The following is a 26997-nucleotide window of genomic DNA, read 5'->3' as shown; positions in this document are numbered from 1 at the left end:
ATTTGGGTTGTTTTATCTTTTTGGCTACTATAAATAATGCTGCCATGAATGTTCATTATGTGTTTTTGTGTGAACATATGTTTCTATTCTTTTGGGTATATATCTATGAGTGGACTTACTGGGTCACATGGTAACTCTTTAACATTTTGAGTAACATCCAAACTGTTTTCTAAAGTGGTTGCAGCATTTTCCAATCTCACCAGCAATGATCGAGAATTCCAGTTTTTCCACATTCTCAGCAACATTTGTTATTATCCGTCTTTTGCTTATAGCTGTATCCATGGGTGTGAAGTTGTATTTCACTGTGGCTTTGATTTGCATTTCCCTAATGATGAATGATATTGAGCATCTTAAGTGCTTATTGGCTATCTGTGTATGTTATCTGGAGAAATATCTATCCAAATCCTTTGCTTATTTTTAAATTGGGTTGTCTTTTTTATTATTGAGTTATAAGTGTTCTTTTATATTCTGGATACAAGTCCAAGTGATTCTTTTAAAGTAAATCAAATCTTGTCACTTCCCTGGCTTAGTACCTTCTAATGGTTCCCTAATATGTTTAGAATAAAATCCAATATTCCCACTCTGGTTTACAAGGTCCTACATGATTTGGCACCTGTCCACTTCTCCAACATCATCTTGCACTGCTTGCTTTTGTTTGAGACAGAGTCTCGCTCTGTCGCCCAGGCTGCAGTGTATTGGTGCGATCTTGGCTCACTGCAACCTCTGCCTCTCAGGTTCAAGCAATTCTCCTCCCTCAGCCTCCTGAGTAGCTGAGATTACAGGCATGTTACCACCACGCCTTGCTAATTTTTGTATTTTTAGTAGAGATGGGGCTTCACCATGTTGGCCAGGGTGGTCTCAAACTCCTGAGCTCAGGTGATCTGCCTGCCTTGGCCTCCCAAAGTGCTGGGATTACAGATGTGAGCCACTGCACCCAGCCCCTTATACCACTTTCTTGCTCAGGCAATGCATTCTAGTCACAGCAGTCTGCTTTCTGCCCTTGGAACACAGCAAACTCACTCATGTCTCAGCATCATTATATTAGTTGTTCCTTCTGCCTGCCTGGAAGTCTCTTTCCTTGGATGACTCCTTCTCATCATTCAGGTCTCAATTCAAGTATCAACTTTTCAGACAAATTTCTTGAAAAGAAATTCTTCCTAAACAAGTTTCCCCTCTACAAAGAACTTTTGTGAATGATAAATATGTTCATTATTTTCATTGTGGTAATGGTTTCATGGATGTATATATATGTCAAAACTTTTCAAATTGTACACTTTAAATACATGCCATTTATCTTATGTCAATTATATTTCAATAGGGCTATTAAACAAAAAAATCCCTTTACAATTATACCTTCACTGTCACTATCCCATCATACTTTATTTCCTTAGGAGAAATTATTTTATTTCTGTCTATAAAAATTATCTATATGAAATTATCTTATTTCTTGATTTAAATGTTTACCATCTGTTTCACCCAACTAGAATGGAGGTGTCATGAGCACAGCAATGTTGTTCATTTTTGTCACTTGTGTACTCTCAGCTTGGCTTACAATTAGGTGCTCAATAAATATTTGGCTAATTGAATGAATGAATTCAACAGAGGTTTAGAAAAAGATCCTCAGACAATAAGAAGGGTGACTTTTCATTCCCTCAGATTCACCAGTACTTTTTAGACTTAAGAGGATGAGATTATTATTATTATCTTTACTAAAAGCAGCTACCTCAAAATCTATTCTGGATCTTCTCCACTGTCATCATCTGTATCATTTTATTGTTCATTTAGTCTGTGACACTATTCTAGTACTTTATATATACTCTCTCATTGGTAGTGGTTAGTTTTATAATAATAGTATTATAATGATAATATAGCATATTGTAATAATCATATAGTATAATATGATATAGTTATAATATAGAATATAACTATAATAGCAGCAGTAATACAATAAAAATTTGTTTAGTACTTGCTAGTCATCAACTTTTCATGTAAGCATTTTACCCATGTAATCTCATTTATTCCTCACAATAACTTCATAAAGTAGGTTTTCTACTTCATGATGTGGAATTTGTAGTTTAAGGAGGTGAATTAACTGCCCAAAGCTACACAGCTGATAAAAGGCAAAGATGGACCTCAAACCCATGTCTATCTTACTTCAAAGCTTGTTCTTTTTCCATCCTGCTACAGTGCTTCTCAACTGTTTTTACAATACAGTGTTACTCCAGCTTTTATCCAAAGCCCCTAAGGTCAGAGGAAGGTGTGTGCCTTGGGAATACTAGTACTCAAACTTTGTAATGGGTTAGGGACAAAAGTAAGAGAGATGAAAAGCTAGTTGCCTGAGAATAAACCAGGATATGTAGAGCAAAGAATTATTACTTTATCCCAAATGCCATATGCGGTTTCATTTGACACTTAATACTTAACTGTTTCTAATTGCTCCCTGGTAGACCTGGGTTTTTACCTAAGCTGCTGGCCCTTGCTCCTCCCCTGCATACTAGTGAAGTATACTGGTGAAGATATGATCATGACAGACCTGGGTAGTCTCCCTTATCATCTGGGTCCTGATTTCAAGAGCACGTAGATGGGCCTTTACCTTTGGTGCCAGGAGGCTGCAGGTTGTCTCCAGTCAAGGAACACCAGCCCACAGGGAAGATGTCTCGGGAGTCGAAGCGGCACCAGTAGTCAAAGGCCCCTCGCCACCCATCAAAAGTGACAAGCACCTCTGAGCCCCGAACCTCCCCAATAGTGGCTGGGCAAATGAAATGAGGGTTCTTCCTGTCCACAGCTTCTAGCTTCATTCCCATTTTGAAGAAGTTGTGGGAAGGCGATGGTGGCTCCTAGATGAGAAACAGAAACATACACACCTAGACACAAAGAGAGGCCATTATGCCAATAGACTACTATCTAATTTGGATGATTAAAAAGTGACTGCTATATGAGATTTATAATGGATATATAGCCTTTCTTTTAAATTAATTTTAAATTCAATATTTAAATATTTAAAGTATTACTTTATTAATCCTAACATTTTGACAACTTTGCTTCAGATTTTTTAAAAAGGAAATAAAAGGTTGCAGATAAAGTTGAATCTCCCTTTCTGCCCTTCCCATATTCCATTCCCCCTCTACCTACCACGGAGGTAACAGCTACCCATGCATGTTTTATATTTTACTATATACATACATACCCATTTGCCTGCTTTTAAATTTTATATAAATGGTATTATACTGTATATATCATTGTACAATTTGCTTTTTGTTTAGCAGTATGTTTTTGAAATCTGCCCATGTTGATAAATTTAGCTCTGATTCATTTTAACTTGTAATAGTATTTCATTGTATATATATATCGAAATTTATTCATTCTCCTTTGGACACTTAAAGATCTTTCCAATTGTTTACTATTTTAAAAGAGTTTTAACCACCATCCTTGCACTTCTTTGTATATGTGTAGGAAGGTTTCTTTAGGTTATACATCTAGGTGTAGAATTCCTGAATTCCTGCGTTATAGGGTAGATATATACATCTTCTGCTTTATCAAATATTTTTAACTTGTCCTCCAAAGTGGTTGTAACATTGTATACTTTCACCGGAAGTGTAGAGAGTTCCTGGGTGCTAATTTGTAATGCAGTTACATAGATCAAGTTTCAAAAAATGTGTTGTACATTCTATTCTGTTCCCTTAATCTTACTATCTGATCCTGTACCAATAACATAGTCTTATTAAATGGATATCTGATAGGAAAAGTCCCCCTACTTTGTCATTCTTCAATATTGTTTTTGCTATTCATTCTCTGTCTTTCATATAAATTTCAATCAGTTTTTTCGAGTTCCATATATAAACCCTATTAGGATTTTGATTGGAATTACAATGAATTTATAGATAAATTTGGGTGGAAATAACCTTTATTATATACTATCAAGCCTTCCCATCCATAAACATGATAGTCTTTTCCACTTGTTAAGATTTCCTTTCTCTCTCTCTCTCTCTTTCTTTTTTGGAGAAAGGGTCTGGTTCTGTCACCCAGGCTGGAGTGCAGTGGTGTAATCCTGGCTCACTGCAACCTCTGCCTCCCAGGGTCAAGTGATCCTCCTACCTCAGCCTCCCAAGTTGCTGGGATTACAGGCACACACCACCACACTCTGCTAATTTTTGTTATTTTTTGTAGAGATGGGGTTTTACCATGTTGCCCAAGCTGGTCTCGAACTCCTGACCTCAAGTGATCCGTATGCCTTGGCCTCCCAAAAAGTGCTGGGATTACAGGCATGAGCCACCGTGCCTGGCCAAGATTTCTTTAATGCAGATTTCTTCAACATACATTAAAAAATTTCCTGTATAAATATCTCATGCTTTTTTACTAACTTTTTTTCTAGGCAAATTACAATTCCATTGCTATCATAAGTGGCATTTAAAAAAATTATTTTCAAATCATTCAAATTTAACTGTTGTTAAATGCAAATAAAGTGATTTTTAAAAACTGACCAACTAATTCAATACTGATTATTAGCTTATGCTGATTGACATACCAATTCTTGTGTGCTTGATTTATCGACTGTTAAGAGATAAGTCTTCAAATATTCCCTAGTGATTTGTGGATTTTCCAATTTTACCATGTAATTTTGTCAAATTTTGCTCTATTATACTTTGAGATTACATTTTCTAGAAGCATGTACATTTATGACTGTTTTATCTTTCTGGTGAACTGTACTTTATGATAATTAGATAGTGACCTCTTTAATGCATTTTATTTATTTATTTCTAGAATCAGGGTCTTGCTCTGTCACCCAGGCTGGTGTGCAATGGTGCAAACACAGCTCCCTGCAGCCTCAATCTCCTGGGCTTAAGCGATTCTTCCACCTCTGTCTCCCAAGTAGCTGCGACTACAGGCACGTGCCACCACTCTTAGCTAATTTTTAAATTTTTTCTAGAGACGGGGTCTTGCTACGGGTAGCCCAGGCTGGTCTCAAATTCCTGGACTCAGTGCTTTTAGCATCATTTAGACTTTTAGTATCAAAGTCTTGTGTGATTTCCGTATAGTTTATGCCAGCTTTATTTTGATAAAAGTTCATCTGGCACATCTTTGATATTCTTTTATTTTCTTTTTTAAAAATTAAAAAATTTGTTTTCCATCATTCCCACCCTCTGTAGATTTCTTTTACTTTCAACATTTTTGTCATTATGTTTAGTGTCTCTTATACATAGCATATAGCTAGATTTTAAAAGATCTGATCTATGTATGATTATAATGAGCTTAAGCTCATTTCTTGTGATAATTGATGTATCTGAATTTATTACAACTACCTTATTGTCTATGTTTCTATTTAATTTGAATTTCCAAAGTTCTTTTTTCTCCTTTTCAATCAACTAAGTTTTCTTCTATTTTCCCCCTCCACTGATCCGGAAGTTAAACATTCTACTTGGAGTCTTTTGGTAGATCCCTTTACTGCACAGCTGGCATAACAAAGTCTAAAACTCATCTTTATTTCTAGTCCCAAAGAATACAAGAACTACTCCTGAGTCACATAAGTGCTAGGTAATTCAGAAGCAGGATGCTCTTAGTGTTGAGACTTAACTAGCAGCATAGGCAAACCTAATTCAATACCCTTTACAGTAACTTTTACCCCATTAGAAAATTCAACTGATAGACTCACTGCCTCACTTCTTGAGAAGCAATAACAAATACAGGTTTTGGATCCCTGTTCTGCCGCTTACTAGCCACGTGATCTTGAGCAAGCTCCTAATTCAAAAGTATTTGTTTCCTTAACTATTAAATGGAAATAATAATTCTTAGTTCATAAAGTTAGCTGTGGGTATTACATGAGATAGTATATATAAAGTCCCAAACATATCGTAGGCAATAAAAAAATAGTCTCCTTCTTTTCTCTGTTTAGAACATGAACTCTACAGAACTCCAAGATCTATAATAAGAATAGCGCCTTTAGATTTGTATTACATTTAACATATTCTACTAATAATACATTTTAACTTCTTAACAAGCCCGACAGGTAGACAGAGATTACTGGAAGCTGGGACCATATAATCTAATCTATGGGACCTTATAGTCTAATATATTCCTCTGGGGATAATTGCTGCTTCATAAGCTACTAAAAAATCCTTCTGAACTAATTTCTGAGAAGGCATCTTCAGGCCATAAGTAAATGTGGACATCAAAGCCTCAATATTCGACCTTAAGCAGCCTGGAGCTGGTGATATCTGAGGGATAGCCTACCTTGTGGAAAATCCTGATGGGAGCCATCTCTGCTCCATTTAGCGTCTTCAAAAGGAACATGGGCCAAGAAGACGCATTCAGCCGAAATCCTGCAGCAAGCATAATGGGCAACAGATTAAAAGTATGTTTCAAAAATGAATGGTGATGTGGGTGGCAAGCCACCCAGGTGCCGAGGCAAGAGACCAAGGGCACGAGCTGTTCCAGTATAATAAAATATATAAAATAAGAATAGTTATACTAGATATAGATCATAGATATGATTATATATGAATATCATTCATCATTAGTTTGTAGCAATTATTCTTTATTCCAATATTATAATAATCCTCACTCTACAATCATAACCTAGGAAAAACCAGGCCATACAGAGATAGGAGCTGAGGGGACATAGTGAGAAGTGACCAGAAGACAAGAGTGCGAGCCTTCTGTTATGCCCGGACAGGGCCACCAGAGGGCTCCTTGGTCTAGCGGTAACGCCAGCGTCTGGGAAGACGCCCGTTGCCAAGCGGACCGTGGTCTAGTGGTAGCGTCAGTGTCAAGGAAAAACACCCATTACTTAGAGACCGGGAAAGGGAGTCACCCTTTCCCTGACGAAGTTTAGAGAAGACTCTACTCGCCCACCTGCAGTTATCCAAAGGTCTAACTGTCTCCCTGTGATGCTGTGCTTCAGTGGTCATGTTCCTAGTTCGCCTTCATGTTCCATCCTGTACACCTGGCTCTGCCTTTTAGTTAGCAGTAGCAAATTAGTGAAAGTACTAAAAGTCTCTGATTAGTAGAAATAATGGCGTAAGCTGTCTCTCTCTCTCTCCTCTCTCTCTCTGCCTCGGCTGCCAGGCAGGGAAGGGCCCCCTGTCCAGTGGACACGTGACCCACGTGACCTTACCTATCATTGGAGATGGCTCACACTCCTTACCCTGCCCCTTTGTCTTGTATCCAATAAATATCAGTGCAGCCTGGCATTCAGGGCCACTACCGGTCTCCGTGTCTTGGTGGCAGTGGTCCCCCTGGGCCCAGCTGTCTTTTATCTCTTTGTCTTGTGTCTTTATTTCTACACTCTCTTGTCTCCGCACACAGGGAGAAAACCCACCAACCCTGTGGGGCTGGACCCTACATTATGATATCAAGTTCAGCCTTTGGAATCCAGCTACTCCTACGCTGTGATAGTTACAGAATCACAGACTGTTAAGAAAGGACTTAAGGGTTAAAAAGGAGAAACACCTCATTAGACAGATGAAGAAAATGAGGCACATAAGAGAGAATGTAACTTGTCCAAGGTAATGCTGTAAAGTAAATAGTGGGACAGAGTCTCCAAACCAAGTTTCCTAAGACAAGTACTACAGAACACATAACGTAATGCCTAGAAAACTTTCTAGGCATTTGAAAAATCCAAAAAAGATGTGATAGGATTAACGAATACTTAGAGATGATCTGGACAGTAGAGTATGAAAGGGGATCTAATAATCTCTTAAGAAGAAACCAAACATGTCAACCGATAAACCCAATATATAAGTAAATCATTTTGGTTCCTCTCAGTGTAAACTAACTCACTACTTCTCTTATCACTTTCTGTCTTGCACACATACACACACCAAGTACAAAATACTTTCTGAAGTTCATTGTTTACTTAAACAACTAAGGACCAAGGAATGACATTGGAAAGGATTGTCCTATCCAAAAATCTTCATTTTGCAAAACAGTAAAAAGAAGCCTAGAGAGGTTAACTGTCCATTATCATCTATCAATGAATTGTAAAAATAAGATCATTATTACAGTTAGGTCTTCCAATTAGAGCCCCAAGTGCTTCTTTCAATTTGCTTCAACTCTGCATCCTGAGATAACAAAACCTAATGCTTTTTGAGCATTTCCCAAACTACCTCAGCCTTCCCACTCCAGACAAAAGAACAGATAAGCTGCACCCAAGCTGCAAAGCTGGAAATAACAGCAGCAGCAGTATCTGATATTATTGAGCACTTTACTGTTCACTATGCCAATCACTTTCTATTGACTATCTAATCCTCAAGACAGCCCTAGGAGGTAGATATTATCTTCATTTTATAGATGAGGAAACAGGTACAATTTATTTGAAGTTAAATAAATTGCTTAAGATTTCAAAGTGAGCAAACGAAAAGACAGGATTAAAATCCAGGCAATCTGACTCCTGAGCCCACACTTTAAAACTGGCAATGTATGGGTAAAATGAAAAGGGGATTCAGCTTTTGGAAAAAAGTATCAATTAACAACTGTAATTAAAGTTAGGAGGAGGAGGTGACAAGGAAATGCAAATAAAAAAAGAGTTACCACTCCATACTATTTAAACTTTTAGTCCCAAAGCTGGCTAGGCTAAGCCAGCCTTCCCAAGGTAAAGAGATTTCTTGGGACAGCCCATCCATATCAACAGCAATGTGGACTTTCCTATCACTCAATCTAAAACTGCCATCACTTCCTTTTTGCTTGCCCAGCTTTTTTTCCCTTTAGGGCAAAAAAAAAAAAAAAAACAAAACAAACAAACAAAAAAAAACCCACCCTAACTCCACATGATTTGGTGGGCACGTCAACCACATATGTGGTCCTTACCTACCTGGCCTTGGGGTAAAACACAATGCTGTTTAAGAGCATCAAATTCCCCTAGACCAAGAGTGTATATGTGTCTATGTCCCAAGTTAGGCCAGTTGTTTTTTGACATGAGATTGACGTTGGAGAAGAACATCTTTCTTTGTCTGAGAACATGCCCATAAGGATGTTTGCAGTTTGGGCACTGCTACATGGAGAACAGACCTGAGAATAAAGCCAAAGTACGGCATGGGATGGAGACACATAATAGTGTTTAAAACCCTGTACTCAGACACTCAACACCAGATAAATCCTTGGACTTCTTGGTTATATGAGTTAATAATTCCTGCCTCCTCCTTTTTTCCCTCTCTAATCTGGTTTGAGCTGGGTTTTTAACTGCTACTCTTCTTTTGACGATGGTTTAAAAAAATTAAATCCCTCCAGAAATTCAAGCGTGGTGTGTATGTGGGAAAACAACTCTCCTTAGGTCAGGGAAGGGCTGAAGCAAGCCAAACCCAGAGCAGCTTTGCCATGAGTGGTTTGGTACACCTATGGATAAGGGAAAGCAAGGCACTACTGTTTTAGAGAAGTGGTCTATACACCTTGGTATAGGGAGGCCTGCACAATTAGAAAATTCAGGTTTAATGCCTATAGTTATCAATGACTAGAGTGCCTAGCCATGTAATTCCCAATTCCATTTTTGAGGTAGGGGTTACTGGGGGGTTTCTATCTCATCTGAAGCTTAAGGAGCTAAAAAATCCTCTCAGCTTTGGAAATCATTACAATATTATCATAATAGTTAATATATACTGAATGCTTACCATGTATTAAATATTTTATATGCCATTTCTTACTCAATATTTGAAATAACATGGGCAGGCACTATTATTATCCCTACTCTACAGATGATAAAAAATGAAAACTCAGAGAAGCAGCTTGTCTAGGGTCATGCTAGTAAATGCTGGAGACAGATTTCAATATATGGTGGCTGGATACCAAACTTTGTGGTTCTTTACTATGTTTCACTACCAGCAGGATTCTTCAAGAGTACAGGGGCAAAGCAGAAATATTTTGAACCCAAGAAATTGCTAAGGTATCTTATTCCTCAATCCACTAGGTGATGTGGGACTCTATCCCTTCAAATTCAAGTATATCCATAATTTACCTCTATATTCTTGGGCAATCATAGATAGTAGATAATTTTAACATTGAAAGGGACCTCAGAGGCCATGAAGTACAAAGATCTTACATTGCAGATGATGAAACTGAAGTCCAGAGAGGCTAAGAAACTTGTTCATGGTCACACAAGCCAATCTTACACTGTCAGGCTGGAACCCCAGGACTTCTTATTTGGTTCTCTTTTATTACACTATGTTTATTACACTATGTTTATTACATTATCTCTTTTATTACACTATGTTGCCTCCAAAAGTTAACATTTATTGTACACATATCATGAGCCAGCTCCTTGTGCTAAGCATTTGCAGTGGATCACTACTACTATTCTGAATCAGATACTAGAGGAGTAGCAGTTTCTGGTGCCAGACTGCCTGAATTTAAATCCAGCTTTGCCACTTACCAGGTACATAACTTTTGGAAAATTACAAAACCTCTCTCTAGCTTCAGTTTCCTCAACAACAGCGTGGGATAAGAATCAATGGGTTGTTCTAAAGATTAAATAGGCTAATACATGCAAAGGACTTAAAACACTGCCCGGCATACAGGCAGGAGTTAGATAAACATTGGCTATTATTTTTGTAACTATAGATGAAAAAACTGAGGCTTAGAGAAATTAAGTAAAATATCCAAAGTTAGTAAGTTAGTAAATAGCAGAGCCAGGATTTGAACCCAACTACTCCGTCTCCAGAGCTTTAATAACTAATCATCACATTAATATCTTCAAATATTTTATCACTCAGTCCTACCACACTGTCTCTAGGTAAGAAGGGTTGGAGTCATAAACTTGTGAAAGAGAGAAAAGAAGGAAGATGAAAACAGTAATTTGAGGCTCTATTCAAATTAGGCAACGACCTAGGCTGTCTATAAGGAAAAGGACAGGTGGGTAAGAGGAAATCCTAATCTCTAAATGTAGAGTACCTCAGTGCTCAGTCATTGCTCCTGTCTTCTTCTTGGTCCCCACTTTCTTCCTGTTAAATGATGACTGTCAATTTATATATCTAGCCCAAACCTCTGCTCAGGGTTTCATGTTCATATATCCAACTACCTCAGTCTATAACTCTACTTGGATGTCTAAGAAATTGTAAAATGAATAAGTTTAAGACAGTACTCTTGATTCTACTATTCCCTCCAAACTTGTTCTTTCCTCCAGTTATCCCATCTCAGTTTAATAGGTGGCACCCCTTATTAAACCCAGGTGCTCAGACCAAAAAGACTAGAAGTCATCCTTGATTCTTCCCTTTCTATCACCCACCAAACCCAATTAATCAGCAAGTCTTGATGGCTTTCCCACTTAATATATGCTAGATCAACCCACATTTCACCATCTCTACTGCTATATTACCCTAATTTAAGCCAGAGTCAAACTTTGCCTAGACAACTCCAACAGCCTTCTAACTGGACCTCAGCCCTCTACTTTTGCAGCCAGAATAATATGGTTATGTTTTTAAAAATATAAATCAGGTCACATTACCTTATGCTCAAATTTCACAACACAAAACAGATCTAAACTCTTTATTATTCATGTTTACAAGGCTTACATGATCTGGACCTTGCTTACTCCTCATTACTCATCTCTTATCACTCCCTTGTACCCCTATTCATTGGTCTTTCTGTTCTCAAATATATCAAGCTGTTTCCCTCTGCCTCAAACACCTTTTAATCAACTCTTTACAGTTAGTTATTTGCTGAGACATCACTTCCTCAGAAAGGTGTTCCTTGACTACTCTACCCAAAATAGACTCCTAAATCTATCCTGCTTCCTTCTTATTTATTCCTAGCCCCTATCACCATCTGAATTTTCTTTTTAAAAGGTTTAATGTGTATGTCTTCTCCAACTAGAATACAAAATCCTTGATAGTTTTATTGAATTAAGGAAAAAACCCTCCATTTATTAAATGGGTGCCAAGAATTGATGAACGCTTTATTATGTTATTCCACTTAATCCACAAAAACAACATGGGGAAGAATTTATTAATCATCTTGCAGGTAAGGGCACTGAAACTCAACGTTACAAGTCAAGGTAAAGCAACTTACCAGTAGTCACACAACTAAGGTAGTGAGTGGCTAAGTTAATATTACAAAGTCAGATCTCTTTTAATTCCAAACACAGGCTGCAAGTGCTCTGTGTTTACCAAGGATTCATTTTTTAAAACTTCATAAAGAACCACTTCTAAAGTGCTTCTAGGTGCTCCCAAGACTATGGGACCACTGGATAAGCTAGGGTCCATCTATTTAAACTGGCTAGCTGATGAAACTGGATTTAAGAGTGGAGCTGCAGGCCGCGCACAGTGGCTTTCACCTGTAATCCCAGCATTTTGGGAGACTGACGCAGGAGGATCACTTCAGCCCAAAATTTAAAGACCAGCCTGGGCAACACAGTGAGACCCTGTTTCTACAAAAAATACAAAAAATTAGCTGGGTGTGGTGGTGTGTGCTTGTAGTCCCAGCTACGTGGAAGGCTCATGCAGGATGACTGCTGTAGCCTGGGGATGTCGAGGCTGCAGTGAGCTATGATTGTGACACTGCATTCCAGCCTGAGTGACACAGCGAGACTCTGCCTCAATACATACATACATACATGTGGAGCAGCAGGACTATAATCTAATCATAGTCCATGCCCTCTGGTGGCAGGTAACAGAAGAGCATTCACACCAGGAATTGATCAGTGACAGAAACATACAAAGGATTCCTTTGAAGTTACTGTATATACTAAAGCATGTGACCAAATTTGCTGGGTAAGCAGTTTACACTGAGATCGTGACTCACTTGACTAGGGGCCTCATTAAAGGCTAGCTTCTACTCCAGCTCAGTGACTCTCAAACTTGGACTGGAATCCCCTAGGGAACATTAAAGAATACATCAGATCCACTCCCAGAAATCCTTATTTAACTGATCTGAAGTTAAGGCCTAGACCCAGAAAATTTTAAGAGCTCCCTAGGTGATTTTAACAGGTAGCCAAGTTTGAGAACTATGCTCTAGACAGCCCTCTTTAGAAGAAACAATCACAGTATTAAGTAGAAGAATCAGTCAGTAATAACAGGGAGCTGTGAGGAGAAGAGTGGCAGCTTTGAGATAACTGAGGAGAATCATTCTACTCTACTACATGTTTTATCCTTGGAGGACTCCACTGCAAGAGAGTAATATCCCTTATGAGAACAGAACACACATACGTATACACATACACCATACAAGATTTTAATGGAAAAGGATGCTCTTCCAGAGCAATGTTTTCCAAATATAGACCAGTTGTGTCAGTATCTCAGGAGAGCCATTCTGCCATGCAGATTCCCAAGCCCCATTACCTAGAGCTTCTGATTCAGCAACTCTAGAAAGAAGTCCAGAGAAGGCCTGGGGAACATGGACACACACACATATGTACAATTATATATAAATAATTTTATTTTTTAAATTTTATTTTGAAAAGTTATAAACCTAGAGAAAATAGCAAAAACTATATAATGAACAATTATGTACCCTTCAACTAGATTCAACTATTACCATTTTCCCACATCTGCTTTTCATCTACATATATTAATGCTTCCACCCCTGAACTATATGAAAGTTGGAGATGTTACGACACTTCCCCCCTAAATATATCAGTATATTTGAAAAAAGACATTCCCCTACAAAATTGCAGTATTATCACCCTCAGGAAATTTAATTAAAAATATTCTCATTTGTCCCTAAAATGTTCTTTAAAACTGTTGATTTTTAAACACAGGATCCAATCAAGAATCACATACTGCAATTGGTTGTCATGTTTCTTCAGTCTCCTTTAACGTAGAATTCATGTAGAATAGTCCTGTTGCCTTTTGTTTGCTTTGTATGACACTGACATTTTTGAAGAGTCTGGATTATGTTTTACAGAATGTCCCACAGTTTGGACTTCTTCTGATCGTTTCCTCATAATTACATTCATGCTGAAGAGCTTATTTATTTATTTATTTTGAGACAGGGTCTTTCTCTGTTGCCCAGGCTGGTGTGCAGTGGTGCAATCATGGCTCACAGCAGCCTTCAACTCCTGGGCTCAGGTGAACCCCCTGAGCAACTAGGACTAAGGGTGTGCACCACCACACCTGGCCAATTTTTCTATTTTTTGTAGTGATGGGGGACTTGCTATATTGCCCAGGCTGGTCTTGAATTTCTGGCCTCAAGTAATCATTCCGCCTCAGCCTCCCAAAGTGCTGGCTAGGATTACAGGCATAAACTGCTAGGCCTGGCCTGCTAAAGAGATTTGATAAAAAATATTATACAGGTGATGTGGAGTATTTCTCATTGCAATACTGCAGGAGGCACATAATGTCAGTTTGTCTAATTACTGAAGATACAAAATTTGATCACATGTTAAGAGGTGATTGACAGTGTTCTTCACTGTAATTTCCCTTTGTAATTTACAGGCAATCAGTGGAGAGAAACTTTCAGACTGTGAACATCCTATTCCTCAGTACGTTTTTTTACCTAATAGTTTAAGCATTTATTGGTTACTCTTGCCTGACTCAATTATTAAAATAGTTGCAAAAAAATAATTTTCTCTCATTCCTTCTATATATTTTTTTTAGACAGGGTTTTGCTTTGTCCCCCAGGCTGAAATTCAGTGGCGAGATCTCCGCTCACTGCAGCCTAGACTTCCCGGGCTCAGCTGATTCTTCCTTTTCAGCCTCCTGAGTAGCCGGCACTACAGGTGTGTGTCATCATGCCCAGATAATTTTTGTATTTTTTTGTAGGGACAGAGTTTCACCATGTTGCCCAGGCTGGTCTCAAACTCCTGGGCTCATGTGATCCACCCATCTCGGCCTCCCAAAGTGCTGGGATTACAGGTGTGAGCCACTGTGCCCAGCCTCATTCCTTCTATATTTATTGGCTGGCATTCTGTAAAGGAGATTTCTTCCCTCCAACTTTAATTTTTTTTTTTGAGAAGGGGTTTTACTCTGTCACCCAGGCTGGAGTGCAACAGCATGATCATGGCTCACTGCAGCCTCGACCTCCCAGACTCAAGGGGATACTCCCACCTCAGTCTCCCAAGTAGCTGGGACCACAGATGCGTGACACCATGTCCAGCTCATTTTTAATGTTTTCCAGTAGAGATGGGGGTCTTGCCATGTTGCCCAGGCTGGTCTCGAACTCCTAGGCTTAAGGGGTCCTCCTGCCTCAGCTTCCCAAAGTGTTGGGATTACAGGTGTATCAGGTGATTTTTAGAAACCAAAATCAAGGTGTCGTCATTGCTACTGAGATGTAATTGCTTCTAGGCCCTTTCAATGAACAGTGCTTGGAAAATACATATGTATATACACACACACATACAAATCATATGTTACATATATGTATTACTTGAATAGCATGCATACATATAAATATATTTTAAAGGCCAGAGTAGATACAGATATTCTCCAATTCAAATCCAATACTACAGGGTTCTTCCTCATCTTTTTCCATATTAAAATCTTATTTATTCATTTGCTCTATTTTCAATATCTGCAAATTAGTCTCAGATAACCATGCCAAAACCACAAACATTATTAAGAAGTCAAAATTTCTTTGCAGTCCATTTTTTCCTTAGAATATGCCCCATATTAAAGGTATACTGTGAAGGTTCTATGTTAAAATTTTATTTGAATTAATAGTTTTTTTCAATGTGGTTATTATATCCATTTGATTCAGTTTTGTTTGTTTCTAATCAATTTTAGGGTTTGCTTTGTTCATCTTTTTTAGTTTAATTTTATTTATTAAGTAAAATACTTAGTTCAAAAGTCAAAAGAATATTAACAGGTATTTTCAAAAGCCTCACTCTTATCCCAGTACTTTCTACCTTATTCCAAGACATGCCTAATGGGTGATCTTTTCATTATTTTCTGGCTTGACATTCCTGTGTTTCTTTTTACAAAAATAAATTTAAAATACATGCTTTCATATGTTATATATGTGTGCATATGTGTATACATACATATTTCCCCTTCTCTTTCCCAAAAGTTAGCGTATTATATATACTTTTTGCAACTTTCTTTTTTCACATTAATGATATATCTTAGAAATCACTCCATATTAGTTTACAGAGATCTTCCTCATTCTATCTTATGGTTGATGGTACTTCATTGTGTGAATGTACTATATAACATTCAATCAATCTCTTAATGTTGCAAAAAAATAACCATGTGTATATTGCTTTATTTTTGTGGAAGTACATCTTTAAAATCAAATTCCTGAAGTGGGATCCCTGGGTCAACTAATAAATGCATATGTGGTTTTTCTCAGATACTGATGAATTGTATGCCCTCCCTCTCTGATGTGAAATGTACCATTCTGCATGTCCCCAGCAAAAAAAATGAGAACGCTTATTTCCCCACAGCCTTGCTGTCTCCTCAAGCTTTGGAATTTTTGTCAATCTGGTAAGAAAGAATATCTTACTGTGGTTTTAATCTGCACTTATTTTATTATGAGTGGTGTGAATTTTCATACGTCTGAGGACCATTTGTATATCTTCTGTCAACTGTTCATGCCTTAAGATCATTTTTCTATAGGTTTTAGTCTTAAAAAATTTTTCTATTTTTCTATTTATGAGTGTTCTTTATGAATTAGGGAGAGTTATCTGTGCTTTATGTTGCAAATATTTTCTCCCATTTATCATTTGTCTTTTAGCTTTGCTTGGAGTATTTTTTTTCCCCTAAAAATGTTTTAAAAAGTCAAATTTGTCGGTCTATCTAGATTTTGAATCATATTTAAAAAGGCTTTCCCCACCCCAAGTTTATAAAGGAATTTGTGTTTTCCTAGTACTTATATAGTCATTTTTTTACATTTTGATCTCTAATCCACGAGCAGTTTATTCTGACATACGCTGTGATATATGGATTCAATTGTATCTTTTCCTAATGGCTATTAACTTATCCCAATGTCATTTATGAAAAAGTCAATTTTATCCAATTTAATATGCCAACCACTATGGACTGAATCTCCATCCCCCAAATTAATATGTTGAAGTCCTAATCCCCAATATAACTGTACCCAGAGACAGGGTTGTTAGGAGATGATGAAGGTTAAGTGAAGTCACGGGGTAGAGCCCTTATTTGATAGAACTATGGTCTTATAAGAAGAGGAAGAGCTCTCTTCCTCCCTCCACTTCCCTCCCTTCCTTCTTCCTTCTCCTGTGAGAACACAGTGAGAAGGCAGTCATAAGATGGCTGTCTGCAAGCAAGAAGAGGACCCTCAGCAGAAACCAACCCCTGCCAGAACCTTGATCTTGTACTTTCCAGCCTTTAGAACCGTGAGAAAAAAAAATCCTGTTGTTTAAGCCAGACAGTCTGTGGTATTTCACTGACAGCCTCAGCAGACTACCACACTACCTTTATCATATAGCAGATTTTCATATACAGTCAGATCTATCTCTGGATTTGCTATTTATTTTACACTGCTCAGTCTGCCTATTCATGTGCCAGTTCCATATAATTTTAATTTCAGAGGCTTTAAAGTATGTTTTAATAGCTAATGGGATTACTCTCTGCACATTGCTCTTCTTTTTTAGGAGTTCCTAGCTATTTTTGAATTATTATATGTACACTACAAATTTTATTATACTTACCTACAAATTTTCCTCATTGCTTTGCAGAGATCCATTTTTTCCATGTTATCATTTTCTTTCTGCTTTAAGGACTTCACTTAACCTTTCTTGTAGTACTGATATGCTTGTGATTAATTCTCTAAGCTTTTATATGTCTGCAAATGTCTTCATTTTTATTTTTGAAAGGCATTCTTGCTTGGTATAGAATTCTAGCTTAACAACTTCTTTTCCTTTTAGAACTTAAAAATGCTGCTCCACTGTATTCTGGCTTGCACTGTTTCTGACGAGAAGTTGCTGTCATTCTTTGTTCTTCTATATATCATGTGCTTGTTTTTCTCTGGCTGCTCTTAAGACTTTTCTCTTTATCGTGGGTTTTCAGCAATTTGATGATGATGTGCCTTGTGTGGTTTATTTCATATTTCTCCTGCTTGGGGTTCATTGAGCTTCTCTGATTTGTGAAGTTATAGTTTTCATAGTATTCAAAAATTTTTCAAGCATTATTTTTCTAATAATTTCTTATGTGCTCCTTATCTCTCCTTCAGGACTCCAGTTATATATGTTATAGGCTACGTGAAGTTGTCCCATGGCTCACTGATGCTTTCTTTTTCAGTTCTTTTTCTCTCTGTGTTTCATTTGGATAGTTTATACTGCTGTTTTTAAGTTTGCTCATCTTCCTCCTGAAGCAATTCCAACAGTAATATGTTGTGGATCCATTCCGCTTATTCTTCACTTGAGATATTATCTTGTATGTTCTACCTCTAAAGTTCAATTTGGTTCTTTTAAATCTAAATCCTACATTTCTCTACTCATGACGCTCATGATTTCCTCTATCTTCTTGAACATATGCAATATAAACAACTGCTTTAATGTCCTTGTCTATTAATTCTATAATCTGTGTTATTTCTGGATTCTAATTATAATGGGTGAGTTTTTCTCTTGCTTGTTTGCATGCCTGGTAATTTTTTTTTGTGGTAAAATATATATCAAATTTACAGTTTTAATCATTTTAAAGTGTACAGTTCTGTGACATTAAGTCCATTCACATTATTAGGCAACTATCACCACCATCCATCTCCAGGACATTTTCATTTTCCCCAACTGAAACTCTGTACCTATTATCAACCTCTTCACCTCCTCCTCCCTCAGATCCTGGCAACTACTATTGTACTTTCTGTCTCTATAAATTTGACTTCTCTAGATGTCTCATCTAAGTGAAATCATACAATATTTGTGCTTTTATAACTGGCTTATTTCACTTAGCATGTCTTCGAGGTTCACCTATGTTGTAGCATGTGTTATAATTTCCTTCCTCTTTAAGGCTGAATAATATTCCCATTGCATCTCTCTCTCTTCCCCAGCCCCACTCTCTTTCTGTGTGTGCGTATGTGTGACATTTTCTTTATCCATTCTTCCATCAACAGACACTTGAGTGGCTTCTACCTTTTGGCTATTGTGACTAATGCTGCTAAACATGGGTATTCAAATATCTGCCCAAGTCCCTGCTTTCAGTCCTTCTGAGTATATACCCAGAAATGGAACTGCTGAATCACAGAATTCTACTTTTACTTTTTAAGAAAATAGGTAGGGGTCTCACTATGTTGCCCAGGCTGGCCTCGAACTCCTGGGTTCAAGCAATCCTCCTGCCTCAGCCTTCCAGGTAGTTGGGACTACAGGTGCATGGTATTTTTAACTTTCTGAGAAACTCTCATTTTACATTCCTACCAGCAACAGACATTCCCATTTCTCCACATCCTCATCAACACTTGTTATTTTCTGTTTTTTTCCTAATACCCATCCTAATGAATGTGAAGTGTCATCTCAATGCAGTTTTAATTTGTAGTTCCCTAATGATTAGTGATCATGAACATATTTTCATGTGCTAATTGGCCATTTGCACATCTTCTTTGGAAAAAAATATATTCAAGTCCTTTGCTAATTTTTGAAATGGGTTTTTTGTTGTTGAGGTTTAGGAGTTCTTATTTTTAATTTTTTAAATATCATAAACCTTGAATAACACAGTTGCAGGAGTTTTTAAAAATATTTTTTGAATATTAACCCCTTATCAGATATATGTTTTGTGAATTTTTTTTCTAATTCTGTGGGCTGCCTTTTCCCTATGTCAATAGTGTCCTTTGATGCACAAAAGTTTTGAATTTTGATGTAGTCTAATTTATGTATGTTTTTCTTTTGTTGCCTGTGCTTTTGGTGTCATATTCAAATCTAATGTCATAAAGCTTTTCTTCTAAGAGTTTTATGGATTTAGCCCCCACATTCAGGCCTTTGATACATTTTGAGTTAATTTTTGTATATAGTGTAAGGTTAAGTTCCAACTTCATTTTTTTGCATGTGTATATGTCATTTTTCTAGCATTACTGAATTAGATATGTAAGTATAAAAAATTAGCTTCACAATTCACACACCATAAAATTTACTCTTTTAAGTATATAGTTCAATGGCTTTTAGTACTCCGTGAATATACAAAGTGTGCGAACATCACTTTATCTAATTTTAAAATATTTTCATCACTCCTCCAAAAAAAGGCCCAATACCTATTAGCAGCCACTCCCCATCCCCACTTCAAGCTGGACTCTGGAAACCACAAATCTACTTTCTGCTTACATGGATTTGGCTATTTTTTCCCATTGTGTGAGCTGTCTTTTCACTTCTTGATGATGAAGCTTTTTAGTTTTGATGAAAGTTCAAGTTATCTATTTTTTCTTTTGTTTTTTGTGCTTTTGGTGCTGTATTATCTAATCCAAGGTCATGAAGATTTCCTCCTGTTTTCTTCAAAGAGTTTTCTCATTTTAGCTCTTACATTTAGGTCCATGATCCACTTGAAATTAATTTTTGTATATGGCATAGAGGTAGGGTCCAACTTCATTTTTTTCTATGTGAATATCCATTTGTTCCTCACCAGCTGTTGAAAATCACATTGAACTGTCTTGGCATCCTTGTGAAAAATCAATTGACCATAAATTGGTAGGTTCATTTCTGTACTCTTAATTCTAATTCATGGATCTATATGTCTGTCTTCATGCCAGAACCACAATGTCTTCAGTACTATAGCTTTGTAGTAAGTTTTGAAATCAGAAAATGTGAGTCCTCCACCTTTGTTTTCCCTTTTGAATATTGCTATGACTATTCTGGGTCCCTTATAAGAATTTTAGAACCAATTTGTCAATTTCTGCAAAATAGGCAGTTGGGATTTTGATAGGGACTGCACTGCATCTATAGATCAATTTGGAGAATATTACTGATAGTTAAGTGATTTGCAAACATTATCTCCTAGTCTGTGGCCTGTATTTTCTTTTTTCTAATTTTTCAACTATATTATTTTTTATTATACTTGAAATTCTGGGGTACATGTGCACAATGTGCAGGTTTGTCACATAGGTATACAGGTGCCATGTTGGTTTGCTGCACCCATCAACTCGTCATTTACATTAGGTATTTCTCCTAATGCTATCTCTCCCCCAGCCTCCCACCCCCCAGCAGGCCCCGGTGTGTGATGTTCCTTTCCCTGTGTCCACGTGTTCTCATTGTTCAACTCGCACTTATGAGAATGTGCAGTGTTTGGTTTTCTGTCCTTGTGATAGTTTGCTGAGAATGATGGTTTCCAGCTTCATCCATGTCCCTACAAAGGACATGAACTCATCCTTTTTATGGCTGCATAGTATTCCATGGTGTATATGTGCCACATTTTCTTTATCCAGTCTATTACTGATGGATATTTGGGTTGGTCCAATTGTTTGCTATTGTGAATAGTGCTGCAATAAATATATGTGTGCATGTGTCTTTATAGTAGCATGATTCATAATCCTTTGGGTATATACCCAGTAATGGGATGGCTGGGTCAAATGGTATTTCTAGTTCTAGATCCTTGAAGAATCGTGACACTGTCTTCCACAATGGGTGAACTAATTTACACACCCACCAACAGTGTAAAAGTGTTCCTATTTCTCCACATCCTCTCCAGCATCTATTGTTTCCGGACTTTTTAATGATCGCCATTCTGTATCTCACTGTGATTTTGATTTGCATTTCTCTAATGACCAGTGATGATGAGCATTTTTTCATGTGTCTGTTGGCTGCATAAATGTCTTCTTTTGAGAAGTGTCTGTTCATATCTGTTGCCCACTTTTTGATGGGATTGTTTGTGTTTTTCTTGTAAATTTGTTTTTCTTTGTAGATTCTGGGTATTAGCCCTTTGTCAGATGGGTAGATTGCAAAAATTTCCTCCTATTCTGTAGGTTGCCTGTTCACTCTGCTGATGGTTTCTTTTGCTGTGCAGAAGTTCTTTATTTTAATTAGATCCCATTTGTCAATTTTGGCTTTTGTTGCCATTGCTTTTGGTGTTTTACTCATGAAGTCTTTGCCCATGCCTATGTCCTGAATGGTACTGCCTAGGTTTTCTTCTAGGGTTTTTACAGGTTTAGGTTTTACATTTAAGTCTTTAATCCATCTTGAGTTAATTTTTGTATAAGGTGTAAGGAAGTCCAGTTTCAGGTTTCTACATATGGCCAGCCAGTTTTCCCAGCACCATTTATTAAATAGGGAATCCTTTCCCCATTTCTTGTTTTTGTCATGTTTGTCAAAGATCAGATGGTTGTAGATGTGTGGTATTATTTCTGAGGCCTCTGTACTGTTCCATTGGTCTATATATCTGTTTTGGTACCAGTGCCATGCTATTCTGGTTACTGTAGCCTTGTAGTATAGTTTGAAGTCAGGTAGCGTGATGCCTCCAGCTTTGTCCTTTTTGCTTAGGATTGTCTTGGTCATGTGGGCTCTTTTTTGGTTCCGTATGAAATTTAAAGTAGTTTTTTCCCATTCTGTGAAGAAAGTCAGTGGTAGCTTGATGGGGATAGCACTGAACCTATAAATTACTTTGGGCAGTATGGCCATTTTCACGATATTGATTCATCCTATCCATGAGCGTGGAATGTTCTTCCATTTGTTTGTGTCCTTTTATTTCGTTGAGCAGTGGTTTGTAGTTCTCCTTGAAGAGGTCCTTCACATCCTTTGTAAGTTGGATTCCTAGGTATTTTATTCTTTTTGTATCAATTGTGAATGGGAGTTCACTCAAAAGAAAGCAGAAAAGATCTAAAATCGACACCCTAACATCACAATGAAAAGAACTAGAGAAGCAAGAGCAAACAAATTCAAAAGTTAGCAGAAGACAAGAAATAACTAAGGTAAGTGCAGAACTGAAGGAGATAGAAACACAATAAACCCTTCAAAAAATCAATAAATCCAGGAACTGGTTTTTTTGAAAAGATCAACAAAATATAGACTGCTAGCAAGACTAATAAAGAAGAAAAGAGAGAAGAATCAAATGGATGCAATAAAAAATGATAAAGTGGATATCACCACCGATCCCACAGAAATACAAACTACCATCAGAGAATACTATAAACACCTCTATGCAAATAAACTAGAAAATCTAGAAGAAATGGATAAATTCCTGGACACATACACTCTCCCAAGACTAAATCAGGAAGAAGCTGAATCTCTAAATAGACCAAAGGTTCTGAAATTGAGGCAATAATTAATAGCCTACCAACCAAAAAAAGTCCAGGACCACATGGATTCATAGTCAAATTCTACCAGAGGTACAAAGAGGAGCTGGTACCATTCCTTCTGAAAGGATTCGAAGTAAAAGAAAAAGAGGGAATCCTCCCTAACTCATTTTATGAGGCCAGCATCACCCTTATACCAAAGCGTAGCAGAGACACAACAAAAAAACAGAATTTTAGACCAATATCACTGATGAACATCGATGCAAAAATCCTCAATAAAACACTGACAAACCGAATCCAGCAGCACATCAAAAAGCGTATCCACCACAATCAAGTCGGCTTCATCCCTGGGAAGCAAGGCTAGTTCAACATACGCAAATCAATAAACGTAATCCATCACATAAACAGAACCAATGACAAACACCACATGATTATCTTAATAGATGCAGAAAAGGCCTTTGACAAAATTCAACAGCCCTTCATGCTAAAAACTCTCAATAAATTAGGTATTGATGGGACGTATCTCAAAATAATAAGAGCTATTTATGACAAACCCACAGCCAATATCATACTGAATGGGCAAAAACTGGAAGCATTCCCTTTCAAAACTGGCACAAGACAAGGATGCCCTCTCTCACCACTCCTATTCAACGTAGTATTAGAAGTTCTGGCTAGGGAAATCAGGCAAGAGAAAGAAATAAAGGGTATTCAATTAAGAAAAGAGGAAGTCAAATTGTCTCTGTTCACAGATGACACGATTGTATATTTAGAAAACTCCATCTTCTCAGCCCCAAGCTGATAAGCAACTTCAGCAAAGTCTCAGGATACAAAGTCAATATGTATTTTCATTCTCTTACCAGTGTCTATTGAAGAGCAGAAGTTCTTAATTTTGAGAAAGTCTACTCTATGACTTATTTTTTAATCATGCTTTTTGGTCAGGTTTTTCAAAGTTTTCTTTATGTAAGTTTCACACATTTGTTAGTTTTCCCTCACCCCTTACCTGCTATTGAAAATGGGAGTTTGTCTTCCATGTATCTTCTATCAGGTTATTTTAAACCATTAAGTAAAATGTTGGCTTTAGTACTGAGGTATAAACATACTTTTTTCCAAGTTAAGTATACAGTACCCATTTTCTGGTTTATTATTTTTTTTTTGCTAGTAGTGTGTTGAATTTTGTCAAAGCTCATATGATTTTATTCCTTAGCTTTTTTAATATGTTGAATTCTATTAATGATTTTTCTAAAGTTAAATATTTTCATTCTCCCCAAAATCCAACCTACTATTATGTCTTGATGAATTGTTGTTTTAAATATGTTAAATCCTAATTCCTTTTATTTAGGATTTTAATAACAGTATTCACACATGAGATTATACATCTGCATGTGTGTGTGGGCACATGTGTATAAATCAGGTTTAGGCAACACAGTTCTATGTGTCTCATAAAAACAATTCAGATGCTTTCCTACTTTTTCTGTGATCTAGAATGACACTATTCAGTACAATAGCCACTAGCCACATCAGGCCTTACATGCTTTAGCTGTGTCCCCACCCAAATCTCATCTTGAATTGTAGTTCCCATAATCCCCACATATGGTGATAGGGACCCAGTGGGAGGTAAGTGAATCATGGGGGCAGTTTCCCCTATGCTATTCTCATGATAATGAGTAAGTTCTCACAAGATCTGATGGTTTTATAAGGGGCTTCCCCCTTTGCTCAGCTCTCATTCTTCTCTTTCCTGCTGCCCTGTGAAGAAGGATGTGTTTGCTTCCCCTTCCACCATGAATGTAAGTTTCCTGAGGCTTCCCTAGCCATGCTAAACTGTGAGTCAATTAAACCTCTTCCCTTTGTAATTACCCAGTCTCTGTTATGTCCTTATAGCAGCATGAGAACAGACTAATACAAGGCCTTTTAAGTTACAATTAAATACAATTTAAAATTCAATTCCGTAGTCACAGTAGCCAGTTCAAGTGCTTACTCACTTGCTGTATGTGGCTGGTGAGGATCATGCTGAATAGAACAGATACAAAATATTTCCACCATCGCAGAAAGTTCTGCTGGGTATTGTTGAACTACAACTCAAGTAGCACTAAGACTATCTGCTCCTTAAGGTTTGGTAATTTCCCTGTGAAATAATCTACACATGGTGCTTACTGTAGGTGCAGTTCCTTGAAAACTTTTGTATATTTTCTTTTTTTTTTTTTTTTTGAGACAGGATCTCACTCTTTCACTCAGGCTGGAGTGTAGTGGTACAATCTCAACTCACTGCAATCTCCACATCCCAGGCTCAAGTGATCCTTCCACCTCAGCCTCCCAAGTAGCTGGGACTATGGGCGTGAGCCACCACGCCTGGTTAATTTTGTTATTTTTTTTGCAGAGATAGAGTTTTGCCATGCTGCCCAGGCTGGTCTCAAACTTCTGAGCTCAAGCAATCTGCCTGCCTTGGACTCCAAAAGTGCTGGGATCACAGGTGTGAGCCACCATGCCTGGCCATGTTTTCTATATCTGTTTAAATATTGTAATGCTATTGAAGTTAATTTTGACAAATAGTATTTCCTACTTCAACCTAACTTTTCAAATTTATCTGCATAGTTATTTCCCCTTTGTCATTTCTTCTTTTCTTTCTTTTTTTTTTTTTTTTTGAGACGGAGTCTCACTCTGTTGCCAGGCTGGAGTGCACTGGCGCAATCTTGGCTCACTGCAACCACCACCTCCCAGGTTCAAGTGATTCTCCTCAGCCTCCTGAGTAGCTGGGACTACAGGCATGCACCACCGTGCCCAGCTAATTTTTGTATTTTTAGTAGAGACGGGGTTTTACCATGTTGGCCAGGATGGTCTCAATCTCTTGACCTTGTGATCTGCCCACCTCGGCCTCCCAAAGTGCTGGGATTACAGGTGTGAGCCATTGTGCCCGGCCATTTCTTATTTTCTATATTTGTGCCTACTCTCCTTTTTTCTTTACTATGCTAACTAGTGGTTTGTCTATTTCATGGACATTTTTTCTCCCAAAGGACAGTACTTTTTTTTGAGACAGTATCTCACCCTGTGGCCTAGGTTGCAGTGCAGTGGTATGACCATAACTCACTGTAACCTCAAACTCCTGGGTGCAAGCAATCCTTCTGCCTCAGCCTCCTAAAAGCTAGGACAACAGGCATATGCCACCATGCTGGGCTAATTTTTAAAAACATTTTTGTTGAGACAGGGTCTTGCTATGTTACCCAGGCTGGTCTTGAACTCCTAGCCTCAAAGTGATCCTCTTGCCTTGGCCACGCAAAGTTCTGAGATTACAGGCATGAATTACCATGCCCGGCCAGGACCAGTACTTTGAATTAACTTTGAATTATTGCTTTTCTGTTTTCTGCCTCATTAATTTCCTTTATCTTTTTTTTCTTCTTGCTTTGTAATTCTTTTTCTAGCTCTTTGAGTTGGGAATTTAAATCCCAATTTTCATCCTTTCATTTTTACTGATGTTAAATATTTAAGGCTATACATTTTCTTCTAAGTACTGCTTTAATTATATCTCAAAATTCTGATGTATGATGTTTATTATCATCGTGTTTTAGGAATTTTGCAAACTTTGTTTATATCTCCCCTTTTCAACTAAGAGCTATTTAGATTTTTAAATTTCAAGGCAGATCATTTATAAGGATCTAAAGTTTGACATGAATACATATGCACACACACACACACACACACCCACCCACCCACCCACGATCTACCTGATTTCTTAAAGCCTTTCATACTTTTACTTTTTGTCCTCTTGACCTGTCTTGCCTTGAAAGAGCTGTGTTGAGCCTTCATTAGTACGTTTGTCTGCATCTCTTTCTAAGCAGCAGCATCCTTACCCTCACCTTGGGTGGTTTCATAGTAGAGTTACTGTAGAGAGATATCTCTCAACGAACAGCTTTCCTGAGCACCATAGACGGGAGTTCCTAGCAAGTTCCACCAACATAGCACCACAGTGATTTCTCTGTCATT

At 37.5% G+C, this 26997-nt stretch overlaps 1 protein-coding gene across 17 annotated transcripts in view; it reads right to left on the bottom strand.

Moving 5' to 3' along the window:
- SCMH1 (Scm polycomb group protein homolog 1) overlaps window positions 1-26997 on the bottom strand; it is a 217030-nt gene that overhangs the window by 86351 nt on the left and 103682 nt on the right. For all 17 annotated transcript variants that reach the window (XM_063608326.1, XM_055094628.2, XM_063608314.1 and 14 more), the window contains 2 exons: window positions 6229-6317; window positions 2594-2837 (listed from right to left, as the gene is read on the bottom strand). In XM_063608326.1, coding sequence (XP_063464396.1) covers window positions 2594-2837; window positions 6229-6317 — 333 coding nt within the window. The remainder of the gene's footprint in view (window positions 1-2593; window positions 2838-6228; window positions 6318-26997) is intronic.

This window comes from Pan paniscus, chromosome 1 (genome assembly GCF_029289425.2).
Source record: "Pan paniscus chromosome 1, NHGRI_mPanPan1-v2.0_pri, whole genome shotgun sequence".
Lineage (NCBI taxonomy): Eukaryota > Metazoa > Chordata > Mammalia > Primates > Hominidae > Pan > Pan paniscus.
This window is presented reverse-complemented; position numbering and strand designations above follow the sequence as displayed.